We start from the raw sequence: 22,840 nt of genomic DNA, 5'->3' as shown, positions 1-22,840 counted from the left end.
CATAAAAAAGGAGAATAAATAAAGAATTCCAAAATTCCATGTTCACCACTATGACACTTTCATATCCCATCAAATAAAGTACCTTTTCTTGATTTTTCTATTGTTCGATACTCACGGTAAAATCGGACTAAATTTCGATTCAAGTCAAAAAAATTTATATTGAAAATAAAGTATTCTCTAGCAAAAGTGATTTCATAAATAGAGTTTGAACTCAAATTCCTTGATTAAGAATAAATAAGTATTTATCACTATGCTTAACATTTGTATCAAACAAAGTACTTATTAAAAGGTGATATAATTCAAACCATTAATTATTTCCCAATGAAGCATGCAATCTTATTTTCTACTATTTTATTTGTACTTTGATTAAGTGGTTAAAAACTATTCCAATTCCAAAAGTGGCCATTCTTTTTTCTCTTTTGACCCCACGTTGCTACTTAAACATTACAAAAATGGCAATTATTTAATGATTTTTTTATGGCTGCAAATACGAAGTCATTTGTGTGTGTACTATTCCTCACGCAAAAAACTTTGAATTTTGTATCACACAACATTGACAAACTCCTGCTTCCATTTTCTTTTTTCTTTTCCTTTCGAACAAGTAAAATATTTTTGTTTCACGTGTTTGATAGCTGCCCACGAAATTTAATAAAGAAAAGAAAACGTTTAAAAATAGTGGCCTTATGATATTTTTATAGTTATAAATTATCTGAACAAGGATAAAGTAAAATTATTTCTAAACATAGAATGTGTAATTTTCTTAATTAGCAAGACACATTAGTATTTCCTCTGTCTTAATTTATGAGTGAAACAAGCACCAAATTTGAAATAAAAGAACTTTTGAAACATGTGATCTTAAATATATTATAATATATATATATATATATATATATATATATATATATATATAATGATTATAAAATTTTTAAAACTTATGATCTTAAACATACCATAACATCTGTGTTGCAATAAATGCTTATTATTAAGAAGTAAATAGATAGCATAAATTAAATTATATTCAAATGTAGAACTATTTTTTCTATTTAAAATCAGACTAAAAAGAAAATATTGCCACATAAAAAGTAATTTTATTTTTTTAAAATTTTTACTTTATCTTTAATGAGATAATTAATAGTTACATAAATTTTTGTAGCTTGTTTTAAATTATAAATTTTAAAAATTCTTTTTAAAATGAAATATATGAATATTATATTCTTGTTGTTGAGAGCAACTGGCAAGGAACAGTCCACGTCGCATTATCTCAACCACTAGTCAATAAAGTTTATGACTTTATGTACTGCTTTTGGACTTTTCAGTTTTGAGAGCTTTGGTTCCTTCTTCTACAAACATGTATATACCCAAATTCTTAAACATGGCCATTTTTGCAATTTGTTTGTGTCTCAATTTCTTCTTCTATCCCTTGAGAAAAAACATACTACTCTGAATATACTAGTTTTCTCTTTGCAAGTAAAATTACCTGCAAAAATGAATGAAAATTGAAGAAATGATAAAGTTGTGATTTTTTTTGGGAGAAATAAAAAGAGGCTGCTATGGATTTTTGGAGAAAACAGTACGTGGTGTTTTTTGATTTGCTTAACTAATAAAAGTGTAAATATTTTATTTTTGGTACTTGTTATGTTTTCTTAATTAATTACCCACTTTCTCATGCTTAGTGGTGATAATATAGTAATTAATTAACGTGATGGTTAAGTCGGAATCTTGGGTTTTTTAGTTACTTGAAACTTTTAGAATATTTCTTAATATATTTGAATTATGCTTTCTAGAAGAAAGTTTAAGCATGGTCTTAAAGTAGTTAAAAAGTTCTTGGATCAAGGTCTGCTTTGTATATATTTTCTTTCTTTTTTCTGCAGTTTATAATTTGTGAAACTTGCTAAAGTGCCAATCTTCCTAATTTTTGTTGAATGTTTTATCTTATTTTTTGCTGGTAGTAGCATCATTATGCAGGAACTAGATCACTGGTTTTTGATATATGTGACGGTAATTAATCAGAGCTAATTAGCAGCTGGAATGTCTAGTAATTTTTCTGAATTCTGAAGTCTAAACTTAACTATCGTGAACTGATCCTTTTTCTATTTTGTTTACAGTTTTTAAATTTTAAAAACATTAATTCTGAAGTTTTGGGAGATGATCTGTTTTTCTAGTGGTGAGTGGCGAAGTCAGAAAATTCAATAAGAGTGTTCAAAGTCCGCGAAGGGTGTTCAGTTGACCATTTTTTGCCACACATAGCTTCGCCTGCTGGTGATGAGGGAGAGAAGGGTTTGGGTGGGTGTGTAGTGGGGGTATAGTTATCATGGAAGGTTTTTTCTTTATTGGTTTAATCATTCGATACTCGAAGTCTACTGTCATGACTAATTCAGAATTCGCATCGGGTAGACCCACTGAGGGGATAAAGCTCTCTTTACCCAATGGAGTCTATACTGATACGCTATTCGCGCTGAGTAGGCCCATTGAGGGGCGAAGAGCTATGTACTAAATTGTTTTCTATTCTTAAGGCTTGAAGTCGAGATTTCTGATTAAAGGTAGAAGGTTCTATCTGACGTACCACACTCTTCCGTGGTAGTTAGTAGAAATATTAGTTCATGAGAGGTGTAGACTTTGTACTTCGATATATTAATTGCTCAAAAAGAAAGCTCTATAGCTGTAGATCCAAGAATCTGGGTGCCAATCTCAGCTGAATCTAAGTATAATAAATAAATAAATAATGCACCATTATTGTAGCATATCCCTAGGAGGCTTGCTAGTTTTTTATTTGGATATGATACATAATACTTACTCTCAATCTTCCTTGAAGAAAGAGAGGGAGAAATTTTTTTAATGTAATTTCTTTTTTCTTTTTCCGAAGGGGAAGCTTGGCGTAACCGGTAAAGTTGTGGTAAAGTTGTTGTTATCTGATCAGGAGGTCACGGGTTTGAGCCGTGGAAACCGTTTCTTGTAGAAATGCAGGGTAAGACTGCATACAATAGACCCTTGTGGTCCGGCCCTTCCCCGGACCTCGCACGTAGCGGGAGTTTAGTACACCGGCTGCCCTTTTTTTTTTCTTTTTCCTTTTCCCTTGTGTGGGAATGACGGGGGTTATATCAAGAAATCCGACATTATTGTTGACTGTTATGTAACATAGTTTAAAAATAATTCAGAAGAGCAATTGAGCTTATCATAAATGTATCACCATAGTTTTATTAGTCTCATGTCCAGAAAAAATTATTTAGTTGTTTTGCACTGATCTTTGCTAGTGACTGAAATATTTCGAGATGTTCTTTTTTTTCAGGCTTCCTTATAGGCTGTAGTCTTCCTTGCTGATGACAAACAGCAATGACGATGATATTGATTTAGGACTTGCTGTAGGTTGCACCACTCATAATGTTAAGACAAAGACGGAAGATGATTCGGGTGCAGGTGTAAATGCAAGCTCAATGGTCGACATGGCATTTGCAGCATCTGATCCCCTATCTGAATTAGTTTGGTCCCCTCACAAAGGTTTGAGCCTGAAATGTGCTGATAGCAGATTAGCCGACAAAAAACCTGTTCTTCTGTGGAATGTGGGACTAAGCAATGTGATTTCTCCACCATCACAAAGCGGCAGATTTAAGGGGACTTATGATGAAAATGCTGTTAATGAAAGAACAATCGTTTCTCCGGAAAGGTTTCTTTTGGATGGAGTAGTTGATGACAAACATAGTCTAGCTTATGAGACCAACGTTATGGGATCAAAATGCGGAAATGAAGTAGGTAAGGCTATCATCTTAGTCATTTAGCTATTGCCTTATACATATCTTTACTAGCAATATTTATCTAGTGTTGCTCGTGTTTATTCTGAGGGTCTATTGAAAGCAGCATCTCTATCTCCACAAGGTAGGAGCAAGGTTTGTGTACACATTACCCTCTCCATATCCCACCATGTGGGATTATACTGGATATGTTGTGTTATTGTTGTTGTTGTTGTTGTTGCTCGTGTTTATTCTCTTTATTGTTAAACGCTGAGTAAACAGTCTTCTGACAGGGTGCAGCAGCCAAGTGAAGATAATGAACACTGCTGATGGAGTCGATACTTTAGGCACTAATCAAGATGCGGAAAGTTTGAAGAATACCGAGAAGGGCTTTTGCATTAGTCAAGATATCCAGATCCCTCAGACGGTTGAAAGTTCTGAAAATCATGCAGGTGTAGTCTACTACCCGAACCTCACGTTATTATTAGACCGTGTTACACAGAAGCATTCAGATATGTGTTCTGTGTCTAAGCTGCGGAGTATCTCCTATACATAAATTCCTTAAGGGAAAATTGCATTTTTGGGCAACCCTAAAAAATAATAGCCAGCAAAATGTATATGTTTTGTATATTTGGGCTAGCGCCCGTAATTATTTTCAGCAGACGGGCCAAAAATGAATAAAAAGTAGCCTTAATGATGTTCTGTTATGTTATGATTGAGGAGCGTTACCTTCCACGATGTTGATTTAGTGGGCTGACGAAAGGATGGCGACATTCTCATTTCATAACATGTGTCTTATTAGATCACTTTGTTTGATGCAGGTCAGGGAGATTTAGGAACAGAGAGATCTCTGCAACATGGAGCCGATTCCAAGCTTGATACAGGAACTACTAAACCTCTAGCAGAGAAAACGAATCAAGGAATTTCTGCTAATGATAAGCGCAGAGACGGAGATGTTTTGGTTAGCAGTCATGCTTTAATTCCTACTGTCAAAGACTCGGAAGCGGACGAAAGACTAGAATTTGCTGTAGAAGAAGATAGTAGAAACAGAAAAAAGAACTCCTATACTACCAGTCCGCCAGCAGAATGCATAGCGGAGAATGATGTACATCTCCCAGGGGTTAAGGAGACTTGTGATCAGAAGGAGGAGCAACTTCTTAGGGACAGTTCTGTTCCTCTTGAAGCTTCTCCGACATATAGCAGGTCGTCGTCTTATAGAAGGAAAGGGAAAGGGTAAGCCTTATCCGAAGGAAATGTCAACAGCAAGATGTCGAATGGTGAGGAAGATAGCCATGAAAGCGTAGAAAGCTGCAACGGTACAGGGTTAATCCCAAAGGGTAAGAAACGGTGGAACTTTGAGCAGCAATCTTTCGTTGGAAGTAAAAGAATCAGAACGCATGTGCATAGAGATTCTGCGGCAGAATCGACAGTTGCGCGTAATAGCTCTTTCATGACTTGGATATCGAACATGGTAAAAGGCTTCTCTAAGTCCAATCTTAAAGAATCTCCTACTCTCGCTCTTACCTTCACTCCTAATAATGATGAGGAAAATCAAGGAAAAGAGACTAATAATCAAGAAATTGTTATGTATGACAAAGATCATGATCCGATTAGCAGGTCTATGGGGTTTCAAACTGTATTTCAGTCGCTGTATTGTCCTACCTTGAAAGTAACTGAAAAAGAAACACCGAAAGATAACAACGTCCTCATTGAAGTTCCTCCGATATCGTGCCATGGGGGGGACAAGGTGACTGCTTCAGCAGAAAACAAAGCTTCGAGTGACATTGCATGTAGCAAAGCAAATGATGAGCTGAACTCCACGGACTCATTGTCTAGACTTAAAACCGGCATTGGTGAGGAAAACAATACCTGTCATTCATCTGAACGCGACACAGTTTATGGCACGCCTAACAGAAATCAGTCTCTTCATAGTCTGTGGATAACTAGATTCTCAAATAGGACTCCCGGGACTACTGTTCTGAGCGCAGATAATCCCAAGCCAACTGCACATGAAACACTAACATGTTCCACGGAATGCAGAAGGCCTAATCCTCAAGCTCAAACGAGTGTTGATTGTGTGATTGAACACCAAATCTCAGGCGCAAGGGAGACTTCGTCTGGAGACGAAGACGATGATGTTGCAGCCAGCTCAAAAGAGATCAATCAGAGTAATATACATCCTATTATACCTTCCGCCAAGTTCAAGAAATCCGAGGCGCTGGCCTCTCTATTTGCCAGGAGATTGGATGCCCTTAAACACATACTACCTTCTTCAACTAGAGGTGAGTACAGTTACACAAGAACAACTTGTTTCTTCTGCGGCAGAAGCGGCCACGACTTACGCAACTGTTCAGAGGTGACGGAGTCTGAGTTGGAAGTTCTTACTAGAAACATCAGGGCCTATAATGGGGCTGAGGAATCTACTTGTCTGTGCATTAGATGTTTTCAAATTGATCATTGGGCTATTTCCTGCCCAACATCATCTCCAAACCGGAACAGGAATGATAATTTGCAGCTCTTCACAGGCAATGAATGTTCATCTAGCCTTCTCGAAATAAAGCAGAGTCAACGGATTGAACTTGCTAATCATGCTTATCACAGTAAAAATCAGCTTTGGTTTGCAAGAACTTCTGGTTCCAATCAAATTCAGAAAAAGAGAATTTCTGATCCTGTGGAGAACAGTTTAAAAGAAAGTAAAATTTCTTCCAATCTTGTTAGTAAGGAGATAACAACAGATGTCCCCAAAGGAATTTTTGATGTCATCAGGGGTCTCCGAATGTCTCGTGTGGATATTCTCAAGTAAGCAAAGCATGTTATGCAAGTTAGTATATTAATGTCAAGTTTGTTATTTCTTTAGATGTAGATTTAGGTAAAGCTTCCACAAAATAGATAGGCTAGAGTTAGATGCGGTGGCATACATAAGATTTTGCATAAGCATTATCGGTCTATTATCAAAACTCGGCTAATATATGACTTTTCGTTTGGGCAATAGAGGTTCTAAAGCTTCACTTCTTGTCCCAATTTAATTTATTTGGCATTCTTTACTGCTAGTGTCGCTCTGTTACATATATACCTATTGATTTTTTCAGTCTAATTACGTTTTGAATTTTGGTTTCCTTAGATGGATGAACTCCAATGCTTCACTATCACATTTGGATGGGCTTTTCCTGCGTTTACGATTAGGGAAGTGGGAAGCAGGGCGAGGAGGTACAGGATACTATGTTGCATGCATAACTGGTAAGCTTTCATTATAGTTTTCGTTACAAACTTTTTCCCTGCCTTTCAATGCAGAACGGATTGTTATCTTTGTTTTTTTACGCTTGTCAATAACCTTCCTTTTCTGGAATCCGTAGGTGTAAAAGGAGAAAAATCTGAGAGAGATTCTAGGAAACGCATATCAGTAAATGTCTGTGGAGTCGAGTGTTTTGTGGGAAGCCAGTATGTCTCCAACCAAGACTTTTTGGAGGTAATATACTTTTTTAGTTACCCGTTATACAGAGATTTTTTATGGAGCTGTCGATGATAGTTTTTGTTTTCTGGGCAATCAAATGATGGTTCCTAATTCAACTAGACATAGGGAAAGCTAAGGTTATTTTCATGCTTAGTTAACCATTTCTGTTCTATCTTTTTATTTGGAAAGCTATACCCTGCATCAAACAGCCTCTTGCAGAAATGCAGGGTAAGGCTGTGTACAATAGACCCTTGTGGTCCGGTCCTTTCACGGTCCCCGCGCATAGCGAAAGCTTAGTGCACCGGGTTACCCATACCCTGCATCAAATGATGAAAGTGAGGCTATTATCATGTTAAGTACTTCGTTTTTCTTCTTCTCTTTAGGGAATTAATCACTTTTAAATGTAAAGATTAAATAACATGTTTGCAGGAAACACCATATTCAGTTGCTTACTTGGCTGCATGATTATGCTAATTTGATGTTGCATCTAATTGTCCTGGTGTTGTTTTTACTTGACTCTTTTATGTGCGCTAATAAAGTGCAGCCACTTTGAATTCACTTACTCTAAATATGAAATTCGTTTCTAATTCTTTACAGGATGAACTAACTACTTGGTGGCGCAAAACGTTGGAAAGTGGTGGGAAGTTTCCTGCAGAAGAAGATTTAAGACTAAAGCTCGAGGAGCGCCTGAAACTAGGGTTCTAAGAACCCGTCACAGCAACACATTAGTACCGAGTTTGGTTTGTCCAAAAGTGTTACACCAGACCAAGATATGAGCTATTCCACCATCTTGTAAATAAGATTTTGGGTGCTATTTCACAAAATTCTTTGTTCTTTTTATTTGACATTCTAGACATGTGAGATTGAGAATTATTTTTTTAGTGTTCATCTTTTGTATATAGATGAATTTGTTTGTGATCACAAGGCAATGAAATGTTAAATAACATGAGACATTGTTTGAAGTAGGAAAGAAGGAAAAAAAAGGGAGCTTTGACGTAACTAGTAAAATTGTTGTCATGTGATCAGGAGGTCATAGGTTCGAGCCGTGGAAATAGCCTCTTGTGGAAATGCACATAGCGGGAGCTTAGTGCACAGGGCTACCTTTTTTATACCAAGTAACTTGTCGACAAGTTTAAATTTCTGTCTTTCTTTGTGCCTTTCTCACATTCGAGATAAGGACTTGTGACAAACTGGTAAAATTGATGCCATGTGATTAGGATGTCACGTGTTCGAGTCGTAAAAATACAGGTTAATGCTAAGTACAATAAACCCTTGTGGTCCGGCCGGACGTGTGACAATTTTCCTTTTCCCCTTTACTGATTAACTGATATTTTGATGTTTCTTGTGGGTAGATTATGCTAATCTCCCTTATAATGTTATGATTTTGTTGAATGACAAAGGAAGAAAAGTGTTCCTAGTTGTGTAATGGGCCAGCAATGCATCATGGAGTATTTCGTGAAAGATTACTTTTCTTCACAAGCCTTCTTTTATTTTCCACGAATAATTTGGGTCCATTTGGTTTGCGGTCTAGTTATGCTGAGGATATAATGTAGGGATTATTTACTCGATAAATGATAATATAGGAATTGTTACGGATATAATGAATGGTATTTGCTTGGACATATGTTCTCGATATAAGCAATATGAGGATTAATTTATACCATGATTTAAGGCGTAATATGGTTTATCCTGTTATAATGAATTTAAGGTGTAATACTAATAATCCCTGAGTAGATACATGAAAGACCCAAATATATTGATTATATTCTTCCTTTTTCATTGTGGTAAAAATTAAAAAATTATTAGGTGATTGAGAATTTTAAATAACATTCATTAACCTTGAATATTTTCTAAAATATTACATATCTTTTAGGTGAACGGTGGAGATGCATTCAAAATGACTCGAATACTACCGTTATAAATAAGTTGACATAAAACACATCGAAATCTTGTTTTATAAATCCAAACCATTAGTTTGCATTTTAGCTTGCCATTTAACAGTTCTTTTTGTTTTTATTATTTGTCTGATAATAAAAGACTACTTATACTAAGCTATAAACCAAGTAGTAGTAATTCTGATTGGATTTTGTAGTGTACATTAATCAATATAAAATTATTATTTTTTTATCGGCTGCGTTCTATTATAGATAATTTTTTGATATCAAAATGTCTAAAAGAAAGAAAGTATATTATCCTATGAAAAAGTTAATATGTGAGGGAAAAAATCTTGATCAAAGAAAAGTCCAACCTATTAAATTTTCAATAAAGTTGTGCTCACAAATCTAAAACAAATTTCAAAAATTAAAAACATTAAATATTCACACCATTTCTTCATCAGTATGTGGTTCATGACTTCCATTTTGAATGTAGTCTTCTATTGCTTCATGGTGTCCCTGCAAAATAAACAAAGAAATATCAATCAAATCAATGCACATAAAAGATGAAGTATATAAGAAATGTCTCTCACTTCACCAAATTGTTGGAAATAGTTAACAAGTTCATTCTTGGGGACTGAAGACACGTCACCAGTGACTTTAACCTGAAGAACTTGGTCCTGCTCCTCCTGCTACGTAAAAACCAAGAAATTGGTAACTGGAGTCCGGAATCAAAGTGTTACTTTTTTGAATTCAAAGCACAAAAATAGGTGAAAAAAAATAATTGAACACCAATTTATATATAACGTATTTCCTCAATGCACTATACCTTAACGGCATGTTTGTCCGTTAAGGTATAGCGCATGGGTTGCATGCGCTATATGTAAACTTTAATGACCCACAAATAATTGATTTGAACTTTACTAACTCACCAATAATTGAGGGTGTAGCGCACGCATAATACGCGCTACATATATAGCGCGTATTATGCATGCACTATACCCTCAATTATTGTACCTCGGACTAATTTTTCGCTTATTTAAGGAGTTTCAGAATTTCGATAAAAATTCATTCAGGATCCTTCAGGTCTTCCGAAATATTTGTTTGCTTAACTTATTTTGCATTTTGACATATAGGCCCGTTTGTGATTCTTTGAAGAGTGATCTTGTAGCTCATGATTGATCTGGCATTAGACCCTCCAAGAATATTAGACTTGCTGAGGTTCAACTTGATGGACTGCAAAATTTGGATTGCACTTCAGAAGATTGTAGAAATTTTATTGGTTGAATACATATGCAGCCCCTCAAACTTGTCTCATATTTCCAACTAGACACTTAAACTAAAGCTTGTATCAATTGGACACTTAATATCTATTAAAACTCTCTTATTAGGCATAATTTGCTGAGGTGGCACAGTACGTGCATAACACAGATTTTTGGAGCGTGGATGTCACGACCCAAAATCTCACCTGTCGTGATGGCGTCTATTTCAATACTAGGCAAGCCGACAATCTCAATAAACTCTCATATCTTTTATGTTTAAAAACAAAATGATTAAATTCTGTGGAAGAAAATTCACTAATACATATATAAACACTCTCAAAACCCGGTGTCACTGAGTACATGAGCATCTACTATGAATACAAGTTTGAAAATATGGCCCGTAATAGTCTGAGACTAAATGCAGTAAATAAGAAGGTAGGGAATGAGAGGCAAGGTCTGCGAAACACGGCAGCTACCTCTGAATCTCCGAAAAATTAATTGTGCGAGAGAATTAGCACCCGCTATATCCGAAAATACCTGGATCTACACATAAAGTGCAGGGTGTAGCATGAGTATAACTAACTCAGCAAGTAATAATAATAACTAAGGAACTGAAGATAATGACGAGCTACACAGTTATAGTTCACTTTTAATAATTCCAACAAAGAATAGACATGCTTTCAAATCCAGCAGTTAAAGTCAAATCAATTTTATAAAGTTCAAGTTCATGTAATTCGGATATAAGAATCTTTCAGAGAATTTCACAACAATGACGGATAGCAATTAAGTACAACAACAAATGAAAAGTAAGTACAGCTTCTCAGGGCAACAGTCACCCAACTCGTCACAACAACTCAACCACTCGGCTCTCAGCCCTCAACACTCACACTCAATGGGTACCCGCGCTCACTGGGGGTGTTCAGACTCCGGAGGGGCTCCTACATCCCAAGCGCTATAATCTGCACGGATAACTCACGTGTTGCACGAACAACTCACGTGCCATAATATAAATATCTGGATCCTCACGAACAACTCACGTGCTATAATATAATATCTGGATCCGTACGGATAATTCACGTGCTATAATAATATATCTCACAATCAGGCCCTCGGCCTTGCTCAATCACAAATATCTCCAGTCTCTGGGGCTCTTAGAAATCATGAAATCAGCCCAAACAACAATGATATGATGCATCAATAATGAATAATAGAGACTGAGATAAAATAATCAAGTAAACTGTGACTGAGGGAAAACAACAATTAAGCAGATAGTTCAACATGTACACGACCTCTGTGGGTCCCAACAGTACAAATATATAGCCTAAACATAATTTCTAGTCAAATTTCTATAACACATAGAGAGCATATAGCTAACAACAAGTTATTCAAATTTACGGTCTCACGGGACGGATCAAGTCATAATCTCCTCGGTGCACTCCCACACACCCGTAACCTAGCATGTGCGTCACCTCCAGAGTAATCATATGATAACAAATTCCGGGGTTTCATACCCTCAGGACTAGATTTAAAATTGTTACTTACCTCAAAATGTGAAATTCTTCACTCTGCTATGCCTTTGCCTCGAAAATCGGCCTCCGAATACCTCGAATCTAGTCATAAATATTTTGTTTCAGTCAATAAAATTTATTGGAATTAATTTCATAAGAAAATGCTAATTTTTCATTAAAATCCGAAATTTAGCTCAAAAATCGCCTGTGGAGACCACGTCTCGGAACCCTACAAAAGTTACTAAATCCGAAAACTCATTCAACCACGAGTCTAACCATACTAATTTTACCAAAATTCGACCTCAACTTGACCTCCAAATCTTTAAATCTTATGTTCAAATCCCCAATTTACACCTAAAAAATATGCAATCTAGTCGGATTATTCGATGATACTTCAATATTATGGAGTGGAAAGGATCTCAAGGGACTTATCTCAAATTTTTCCGTGATTTCTCGCTCAAAAATCGCCTCAACCCGTGTTTGGAATGTCCAAAAATGAGAAAATTACGGAACCCTCTGTTTTTTGTACACTGTCTAGAGGGTCCGCACCTGCAGAATCTCTAATCGCTGTTGCGCGACCGCTTCTGCGAATTTTTCCCTCGCTTATGCGATCACCCCCACACAGGTGTGAGTCCGCACCTGCGAGATGCCTTCCGCATCTGCGCTCTAAAATCCCTAGCCCAGACGCCGCTTCTACGTTCCTTCTCGCGCAGGTGCGAGTCCGCATCTGCGAAGTTCCTTCTGCACCTGCGCACCTCGCTTCAGCACACCCCAGCTCGCACTTGCGAGCTCACACCTGTGACCACTTTTTTGCAGGTGCGATTACACCAGAGGCTTCAGCTCCAGCAGTCTTCCAAATTCAAAAATTAATCTGTTAAGCATCCGAAACTCACCCGAGACCCTCGGGACTTCAACTGAATTTACCAACAAGTCTCATAATATAATACGGACCTACTCGAGGCCTCAATCACACCTAACAACATCAAAATGATGAATCACATCTCAATTAAAAATCGATGAACTTTGAACTTTCAAATTCTACATCTTGTGCCGAAACACATCAAATCAATCCGGAATGAATTCAAATTTTGCACACAAGTCATAAATGACATAACGAAGCTATTTCAATTTTCAGAATCGGATTCCGACCTCGATATCAAAAAGTCACCCCATCCCCACCCCCACCCCCACCCCCGGTCAAACTTTCCAAAAATTTAACTTCCGGCATTTCAAGCCAAATTTCACTACGAACCTCCAAATAATTTTCCGAACACGCTCCTAAGTCCAAAATTACCATACGAAGCTATTGGAGTCATCAGAATTCAAATCTGAGGTCGTTTGCATATAAGTCCATATCTGGTCAACTTTTCCAACTTAAGTTTTCAATTATGAGACTAAGTGTCTTGTTTCACTCCGAAATCCTTCCCGACCCGAACCAACTAACCCGTTAAGTAATAAATAAATTGCAAGGCATAAATTGAGCAGTAAATGGGGGGACGAGGTTATAATACTCAAAACGACCGGCCAGGTCGTTACATTCTCCCCCACTTAAACACGCGTTCGTCCTCGAACGTGCCAGGAGTTGTTTTCAAGCCACCACATTACTATTCCATCTTACCGCGCACGTACCCGGGGTGATCTCATGTCACCCTATTCTATATAGACCTGACCACACAACATAACTGAAAATTATTAATTTAACCTTAGCCTAAAACCTTGGAGCCAAATTTCTAACATCCAGAATTCCTTTCAAGACTCGAATCTCACATCTACACATTGTATAAGCCTGAACAAGATGTATTCGGCCATAACCATAATCCCAGATATAATCGCATAACATACTACACAACTCGCATACTCATAACACCATTTCTGATCACCGTAACTACTCAAAACCAACCAAGTACTTGGCAAGTACTAGTATAAAACCTCATATCAAGCCAACCCTCATTCCAAAACCTTCGTACATTGTTGATAAAAAGAAAAAAGAAACATGCAGAAACCTCATGACTCCTTATCAGAGCAACAAATCATGGAGCTCTCTCACCCCAACGAGAACCATAATCATTTTCTAAGCCGACTTTCAAAAGTATCCTCCCGAATATACCGTAATCAAACATGATAGTACCCTTTTTAGGTCCAATGACCTTATTTTATTAAACACAACTATCCCACAGATATGCCACATCAATATAACTCAAGCCGCAACTGCGCAATCCGTGTACCCAAATATGGGAGATGTCTCAAAGAAGAGAACCGTATTGCAAGTTCAACAGGCATCGCCATAACCACAATGTTACAACCAACTCCTCAAATTTCGTGAAGAGGATAACCGTATGTGCATGTGCATACTTGTAGAGGAAGGGAATTAGTAGATCATATAAATTATTATAGAAATAGAATTCCCACACACGACACGGACAGCTCACGTGCCAATAATATGAATCGCCTGGCATGGTCACAAGCCTCCAGTCCCAGCATATCATACATGAGCAATTAAACAAGTACACTTGTATATGATAACGAAATAAGATTCTCATGCTTCTGGACTGGTATAAATAGCACGCCATAGTGTAAGCATGTGCAAAGTCTGCTATCACACTTCAAATCGGCAATTATAACGCATAATTAGTAACTACCCCGTTTAATTAGGGAATCATCTTCTTTGTAACCTCAAGTATGGCCATATAGTTCTCAATAAAGGTACGAATACAGGAAACGTTATAACTTTAATCTTAACAGTCAACTCTAGGCATATCATAGCCTAAGCATTTTTGCCCTGATGCCCGCACATTGGCTCAAACCTCACATATATGCCCACTTATGGCGCGTAGCTATCACAAATAATTAACGCAACTAGTGACTCCACTGAGTTAAAATAAAATACTTACCTCAAACATGCCGCAACCCAAAACAATATACTTCTGAGAACTCATAGTCTCCTAATTCATCAAACACATAAATCACCGTAATTGATCCTAACTCCAGCACTAGAATGACTAACACATCTTTCATTCACGATCTTCCCATAAGGAATACTTTCTTAATTCTTCCGTGCCACGTAGCAATAATTTGAATATCAACAGTCTATCAACCATGTGAGTATTGCAATACCAATGAACATTCGTAAGTCAAAACATAATGCACCTTTTGAAATGCGCACCCTTCTCAGGGATTACTGAGCAGTTATAACATTCATCTAATTATCTAAAATTGACCATTCTATCCAAAATTCGTGATCTTTCTTTCAAGAATGAACTGCCACCTTGTACCTGCAAATCTTAATCCCGCACAACACACCACATCTATCATGTCATCATGTGACAAGCACGATAATTTTATTATCAACTTTGAGTCACCAGTAATTCACCTACCCGGTTAGTTAGAAACCTTCCTCTTGCTCCCAAACAGGAGAAAATCACAATATACAACATGTTCCTCATGCCGGTAGAACATATCTGGCTCAAACCATGATAGAAACCATCATGAACACTTTGAAATCCACTTGCACACAACTAAGATACCAGAACTAAATTCCTATGACTCAACCAAGCCACGCAGGTCCCCAAACCCAAGAATATTGCCACCAAAACATCTGTAAAGTCTCACCACATCATAATTACCCAAAATAACCGAGCATACCATTACCATGTTGGTCTAGACTACTATCCAGTTATCCTATTTTTCTTAGAGTTTCTTCTGAATAACCCTCAAGTTGACACTTCTCTTTGTCAGAACACTATGATCCTTACCCAAGTCTCATTACAAGACATTCTAACATAAAACCACACCGCTCTAAGGCCCATAAGCCATTGTATTCTTTTTAAGCACCTTCATAAATACCCCAACCATAACACTCACTCTGAAAATACCTTATGCGAATTTAAAATTGTTCCTCTATCCTTTCTTATACTGAAATATAGAATCCATAGTCAAACAGAATTACTGCACGTCCCGATACTATCCAATGTTAGTAATTGATTCTAGTGATATACGAATTCAAAAAATTTTCAATTTCCACATATACATTTTGAATCCATTAGAACCCTCTCGAAAGTCATCCACTCTGATCAAATCCAATTTACTCCGCCCCAAACGGGCCGAAAGACATGTGCTCCTTTAGTACAATCAACACTCAAATAAGTAACCCTGCCTTAACACGACCAATCAAATTCATACTTCGTGTGCACTACATCCTTCAAAATAACAACTTAATCATTCCATAATTTTTATATTTTCATAAAGTGCAATGTAACTCGTATTCAGGAATTTCCTTACTACAATCATTCTCAATTTCCATCTCTGCAAGTCATAACTGATCCACAAGTATGACTCCAAAAAAAACTAAAATTTAACACATAACCAAGAAATAAAATTGTCAATATCAGGCTCCCCACTTAGCTTTAAGCTACACTTATATAAACTTAGAATCCCACAAGGATTTTGTAACGACCCGGCCGGTTGTTTCGAGAGTTATAGCCCCGTTTTCCCCATTTCTACTTCTTTTGTATTATTCAGCTATATTATATTATATCAGGTTAGTTGGTTCAGGACCGGAGTGGTTTCAGAGTGAATTGAGATACTTAGTCTCTTAAGTAGAAACTTAAGTTGGAAAAGTCAACCGGATGTTGACATATGTGTAAACAATCTCGGATTTGAATTCTGATATTTCTGTTAGCTCCGTTAGGTGATTTTGGACTTAGGTGTTTGTCCGGAATATGATTTGGAGGTCCGTGATAGAATTAGGCTTGAATTGGCGAAATTGGAAATTTGACGATTTCAGTCGGCAGTGAAAAATTTGATATCGGGGTCGGAATGGAATTCAGGAAGTTGGAGTAGGTTCATAGTGTCATTTTTGACGTGTGTGAAAAATTTTAGGTCATTCGGACGCGGTTTGGTTGGTTTTGGCATCGGTTGCCGAATTTAGAAATTTAGAAGTTCTTAGGCTTGAATCCGACGGTAATTTGATGATTTGATGTTGTTTTGAGCGATTCGAAGGTTCGACTAAGTTGGTATATTGATATATGACTTGTTGGTATTTTTGGTTGAGGTCCCGAGGGCCTCGGGGTGATTCCGGGTGGTTAACGAATTTGTTGAAGTTGGAAATTGCAGCTGGAGCTGCTGCCTCTGCTATTTCCGCACCTGCGGAAGAAAGGGTTGCAGGTGCGAGGCCGCTGGTGCGCGTGGGGAGTGCACAGGTGCGGGAGACGCTGGGCCAAGGCTAGGAAAGTAGGTGCGAAGAATTGGCCGCATCTGCGAGCCCGCAGGTGCGAGGCCTTGAGCGCAGATGCGAAGATGAGGCGTTTGGACTCGTTTCGCAGATGCGCACCTGGGACCGCAGATGCGAGTCCACAGATGCGAGGAAGGGGTTCGCAGAAGCGGAATCTGTGTGATTAAGTGAGTTGCGCAGGTGCGCACCGGTGTCCGCAGATGCGGAAGCGCAGGTGCGAGAAAATGGCCGCAGGTGCGCAAAACCTAGGCAGAATCCTTAAATAGAACCCTTCGCGAATTTTGGTCATTCTTCACAATTTCAACTCAGTTTTTGGAGCTTTTGGAGGCGTTTGAAGAGGGAATCAAGGGGATTTCATTGAGGTATGTTACTTGAGCCCTAATACTTGTATATATGGCGAATTCCCATTGTTTTAATCATGGTAATTAGTGAAAATGAGGGGTTAGGGCTTGAAATTTTTGGAGAATAATTTAAGGAGTTAAAGGACTAAACGATGTCGGATTTTGATGAATTTGGTATGGTTAGACTCGTGAGTGAATGAGCTTTCTAGTTTTGTAAAAATTTTCGGATTTCGAGATGTGGGCCCGGGGGCCGGGTTTGAGTCGATTTCGGGTTTTGGTCTAAATTTGAAGCTTTTCTTGTGGAATTCATTCCATTAGTGTATATTGATGGTATTATACTTATTGTGAATAGATTTGGAGAATTTGGAGGCCGGGTCCAGAGGCAAGAGCATTGCGGGGTAGAGATTTGACCGGTTTGAGGTAAGTAACGATTGTAAATCTAGTCCTAAGGGTATGAAACCCCGGATTTTTGTATCATTCTATTATTTTGAAGTGACGCACATGCTAGGTGATAGGCGTATGGGCGTGCACTGTTGGGGATTTGTGACTTGGTCCGTCCCGTAGCAACTGTAAAGTTGCATACTTTGTTGAATCCATTTGATACTTATATGTTTTAAAAAGAATTTCTGTAAATTAGGCTGAATGCCATGTTTGGGCCTTGCATCAATGGTGTTTGGACCCTTAGGGGCTATTTCTTACCATCCTCTCATTGTTTTCGATTGAAAATCTATACTCAATCATGTTTATACTTGTTTATCGCATAACTCAATTTTATGACTCTATTTTGATGCACATAAATGTTTTGGGCCGAATGCCCTATTTTACTTAAATGCCTGAGTGGCCTGATTTGTGAGGATGAGTGTGGATCGGGGTTGCCCGCCTGCAGCATACTTATGACTGAGTGAGGCCGAGGGCCTAATTTGTGAGGATGAGTGTGGATTGGGGCTGCCCGCCTGCAGCATACTTATGACTGAGTGAGGCCGAGGGCCTGATTTGTGAGGATGAGTGTGGATCAGGGCTGCCCGCCTGCAGCATACTTTATTATTATCGCAAGTGAGTTATCGGTGCAAATTATAGCGCTTGGGTTGAAGGAGCCTCTCCGGAGTCTGTACACACCCCTAGTGAGCGCGTTACCTACTGAGTGCGAGTGCCGAGTGCTGAGTGACTGGGAGGCATGAGTGATTGTGAGGCATGCCCGAGTGGCAAGAGTGATTGCGAGGTATTCCCGAGTAGTAAGAGTGATTGTGAGGTATGCCCGAGTGGCACGAGTGACTGTGAGGGTTGCCCGAGGGGCTGTTTATGATTTCATCATTTTTTCTCACATTTGCATTGAGCCTTTGTTTGAAAAACTGTTGGGAAAAAAATGTCTTTAAAATGATTTTTACTGGAACTGGGTTTAAACGAGATGTTTGATTCAAATCCTGATTTTAAAAGCATGTGGTATTTTCCTGAGATTTCCTGATATGAATGTTATATGCTTTAATGCTCGTCACTACTGCTCAATCTTTATTTATTATTATTACTTACTGAGTTGGCATACTCACGTTACTCCCTGCACCTTGTGTGCAGATCCAGGTGTAGCTGGACACGGTAGCGATTATTGAGTGTTCTGGTTGCAGATTTTCTTGGAGATAGCAAAGTAGCTGTTTGGCGATCGCAGCCCCTGCTCTTCTCCCTCTTATCTTTTTCTAGTTGTATTTAGCTATTTTTCGGGCTGAGTTAGCCTTGATATTGTTAGACACATTGTAGTATATGCTCATGACTAGTGACACCCTGATGTCGGGCTTTTCTTTTCCGCAATACTATTTTTCTTTTGATTTGAACTCTTTAAATGGAGGTTTTATGTTAAATAACCTTGGAATTATCTTTAAAATGAAAATATTGGTTTGTTTTGAAAATGAGTCGGCCTGCCTAGTTCCACAATAGGCGCCATCACGATAGGGGTTAGTTTTGGGTCGTGATAGATTGGTATCAGAGCCTAGGTTACATAGGTCTCACGAGTCATGAGCGGGTTTAGTAGAGTCTTGCGGATCGGTACGGAGACGTCTGTACTTATCTTCGAGAGGCTGCAGAACCTTTAGGAAACTCCACATTCTTGAATTCTTGTCGTGCGAATCTGTTGATTCTAATAACTAAACATTTGTTGTTTCATTCTCTCACAAATGGTGAGGACTCGTACTACCGGTCAGGAGGGCTAGCCACCAGTACCACCAGCCAGGGCCGCGAGAGGCCGAGGCTGCGGTAGAGGCCATGGTAGGGGCAGAGGTACAGCCCGTACAGTAGTTGAGGCAGTACCTACAGATCCACCGGTTGTCCTAGATCAGGACCAAGTTCCAGTTGTTGATGCACCAGTTTAGGCACCACTTGTGCCTATTATGATTCCAGGCCTTCAGGAGGCCCTAGCTCAGATTCTGACAGGTGTATTGGCCTTGCTCAGGCGGTCTCTATTTTGACGGCCGCAACCACTTCTCAGGCCAGGTGAGGCACTGAGACTCCCGTCGCTCGCACACCCGAGCAGGTTATTCAGGGACTTCAGACACCGGAGGCACCACCAGCCCAACCGGTTGTTGTTGCTCAGGATTATGTGGTTTCTGCTATTCCTGAGGATGATCAGCGTAGGTTGGAGAGGTTTGGGAGACTTCAGCCACCACCTTTCAGTGGTACAGAGAGAGAGGATGCTCAGGACGTTTTGGACATGTGTCAGAGGATACTCCGTACTGCTAGTATTTTGGAGACTTGTGGGGTCTCATTCACTACCTTTCAGTTTTTTGGGGCTGCACTCAGCTGGTGGGAGACTTACGAGAGGCGTAGGCATGTTGGCGCAGCACCCCTTACTTGGCAGCAGTTCTCCGGGGTCTTTTTGGAGAAGTTCGTGCCTCGATCCCGCAGAGAGGAGTTGCGTAGATAGTTTGAGTGGCTCCGCCAGGGTGATATGTCTGTGATGCAGTATGGGATGCGATTCTCTAAGTTGGACCGTCATGCTATCTGGTTGGTTCCCATGGACAGAGAGAGGATCATGAGGTTTATTGATGGCCTCACTTATCAGCTACAGTTGCTCATGACCAGGGAACGGGTTTCGGGTGCTACCTTTGATGAGGTTGCCGACATTGCTCGGCAGATTGATATGGTTCGCGGTCAGGAGAGGGTTGAGCAGGAGGCCAATAGGCCTCGTGGTCAGGGTGGATTCAGCGGTGCTCCTTTTGGGGGTCAGTTCCAGCACGATAGAGGTAGTCATTTTAGACAGGCTCAGTCAGCTCGGCCATTTCATCGGGGTGCATCATCTGGCCATGGTTCTCATAATTCTCATCAGGGCCACTCATCACTTAGTGCCCTTCCAGTTCAGAGTTCGTCCCGTGCTTCACTTGTTCAGGGCTCTTCCATGCCAGGTTCTTCTACCAGTCATCCGGTGCTAGGGGTTCCCTTCAATTTCCGCCGCCAGCACCAGGGAGTTATTTTGTGTGTGGGGAGCTTGGGCATATGTGGAGGCAGTGTCCTCATTATCATAGAGATCCATCTCAGTAGAGGAGTCAGCCTCCGACTACAGCACCAACTATCTCACCACCCGCCCAGTCAGCTCAGGGTGGAGGTCAGTCAGCTAGGGGTTGCCCTAGAGGGGGAGGCAGATCACGGGGTGGTCAGGCCCGTTTCTATGCTCTCCCTACCAGACAAGATGCTATTACTACAGATGTTGTGATTACAGGTATTGTCTCAGTTTGCCCCAGAGATGCCTCAGTATTATTTGACCCTGGTTCCACGTATTCATATGTTTTCTCATATTTCTCCCATTTTCTAGATATGCCCCGTGAGTCCTTAGTTTCATCTGTACATGTATCTATTCTTGTGGGCGATACTATTATTGTGGACTGCGTATATCGGTCGTGTGTGGTGACTATTGGGGGTCTGGAGACCCGAGTAGATCTATTGTTGCTCAGTATGATTGACTTTGATGTGATATTGGGTATGGATTGGTTATATCCATGTCATGCTGTTCTAGATTGTCACGCTAAGATAGTGACGTTGGCTATGTCGGGAATTCCGAAGGTTGAGTGGAGCGGTTCTATAGATTATGTACCAAGTATGGTGATTTCATATTTGAAGGCTCAGCGCATGGTTGAGAAGGGTTGCCTATCTTATTTGGCTTTTGTGAGGGATGTTAGTGCAGAGGCCCCCGTCATTGATTATGTTCCGGTAGTACGTGATTTTCTGGATATATTTCCTGCAGACCTACCGTGCATGCCGCCTGATAGGGATATTGACTTTGGTATTGATTTGGTGCCGCACTCAGCCCATTTCTATTCCACCGTATCGTATGGCACCAGTGGAGTTGAAGAAATTGAAAGAACAGCTTCAGGAACTCCTCGATAAGGGGTTTATTTGGCCTAGTGTGTCACCTTGGGGTGCACCCGTTCTATTTGTGAAGAAGAAGGATAGTTCCATGAGAATGTATATTGATTATAGGCAGTTGAACAAGGTCACAGTCAAGAACAAGTATCCTTTGCCTCGTATTGATGATTTATTCGACCAGCTTCAGGGAGTGAGGGTGTTCTCCAAGATCGATTTGAGGTCCGGTTATCACCAGCTGAAGATTCGGGATTCAGATATTCTTAAAACAGCTTTCAGGACCCGATATGGCCATTATGAGTTTCTGGTGATGTCTTTTAGGCTGACCAATGCCCAGCAGCGTTCATGCATTTGATGAACAGTGTATTCCAGCCCTATCTGGACTCATTCGTCGTTGTATTCATTGACGACATCCTGGTGTACTCCCGTAGCCAGGAAGAGCACGCTCAGCATTTGAGGGTTGTATTGCAGAGATTGAGGGATGAGAAGCTTTATGCAAAGTTCTCTAAATGTGAGTTTTGGCTCAGTTCAGTAGCATTCTTGGGGCACGTGGTGTCCAGTGAGGGTATTCGGGTGGATCCAAAGAAGATAGAGGCGGTGTAGAGTTGGCCCAGACCGTCTTCAGCCACGGAGATTAGGAGTTTTCTTAGTTTGGCGGGTTACTACTGTCGCTTTGTGGAGGGATTTTCATCTATTGCATCGCCCTTGACCAAATTAACCCAAAAAGGTGCTCCATTCAGGTGGTCGGATGAATGTGAGGAGAGCTTTCAGAAGCTTAAGACTGCTTTGACCACAGCTCCAGTGTTAGTTCTGCCATCAGCTTCAGATTCTTACACCGTGTATTGTGATGCCTCGAGGATAGGCATTGGTTGTGTTTTGATGCAGGAAGGTAGGGTGATTGCCTATGCCTCGTGCCAGTTGAATACCCATGAGAAGAACTATCCTATCCATGATCTTGAGTTAGCAACCATTGTTCACGCCTTGAAGATTTGGCATCATTATTTGTATGGGGTTCATTGTGAGATCTACACAGATCACCGGAGTCTACAGTATCTGTTAAAGCAGAAGGATCTTAATTTGCATCAGCGGAGATAGTTGGAGCTTCTTA

General features: G+C 39.6%; 2 protein-coding genes across 2 annotated transcripts; both read left to right on the top strand.

Annotated features, from left to right (window-relative positions):
- The first annotated feature begins 1,305 nt into the window (after positions 1-1,305).
- Positions 1,306-6,056, top strand: LOC142168684 (uncharacterized). Its single transcript, XM_075229349.1, has 4 exons — positions 1,306-1,570; positions 3,287-3,747; positions 4,019-4,177; positions 4,547-6,056. Exons 2-4 carry the CDS (start codon positions 3,318-3,320, stop codon positions 4,960-4,962), a joined length of 1,005 nt encoding a protein of 334 aa, XP_075085450.1. The 5' UTR covers positions 1,306-1,570; positions 3,287-3,317; the 3' UTR covers positions 4,963-6,056.
- Positions 4,993-8,122, top strand: LOC107819221 (uncharacterized). Its single transcript, XM_016645308.2, has 4 exons — positions 4,993-6,524; positions 6,847-6,962; positions 7,079-7,191; positions 7,774-8,122. Exons 1-4 carry the CDS (start codon positions 4,993-4,995, stop codon positions 7,879-7,881), a joined length of 1,869 nt encoding a protein of 622 aa, XP_016500794.2. The 3' UTR covers positions 7,882-8,122.
- The last annotated feature ends 14,718 nt before the right edge of the window (positions 8,123-22,840 follow it).

This window comes from Nicotiana tabacum, chromosome 14, assembly GCF_000715075.1.
Source record: "Nicotiana tabacum cultivar K326 chromosome 14, ASM71507v2, whole genome shotgun sequence".
Lineage (NCBI taxonomy): Eukaryota > Viridiplantae > Streptophyta > Magnoliopsida > Solanales > Solanaceae > Nicotiana > Nicotiana tabacum.
Note: the sequence above shows the minus strand (reverse complement) of the source record. Positions and strands in the feature narration are given on the sequence as shown.

Coding starts and splice junctions, on each gene's coding strand:
- LOC107819221 (XM_016645308.2), top strand. CDS start 4,993: ATGTCGAATGGTGAGGAAGATAGCCATGAAAGCGTAGAAAGCTGCAAC. Junction 6,525..6,846: donor TCTCGTGTGGATATTCTCAA/GTAAGCAAAGCA, acceptor TGGTTTCCTTAG/ATGGATGAACTCCAATGCTT. Junction 6,963..7,078: donor CTATGTTGCATGCATAACTG/GTAAGCTTTCAT, acceptor TGGAATCCGTAG/GTGTAAAAGGAGAAAAATCT.
- LOC142168684 (XM_075229349.1), top strand. CDS start 3,318: ATGACAAACAGCAATGACGATGATATTGATTTAGGACTTGCTGTAGGT. Junction 3,748..4,018: donor AAAATGCGGAAATGAAGTAG/GTAAGGCTATCA, acceptor GTCTTCTGACAG/GGTGCAGCAGCCAAGTGAAG. Junction 4,178..4,546: donor AAGTTCTGAAAATCATGCAG/GTGTAGTCTACT, acceptor TGTTTGATGCAG/GTCAGGGAGATTTAGGAACA.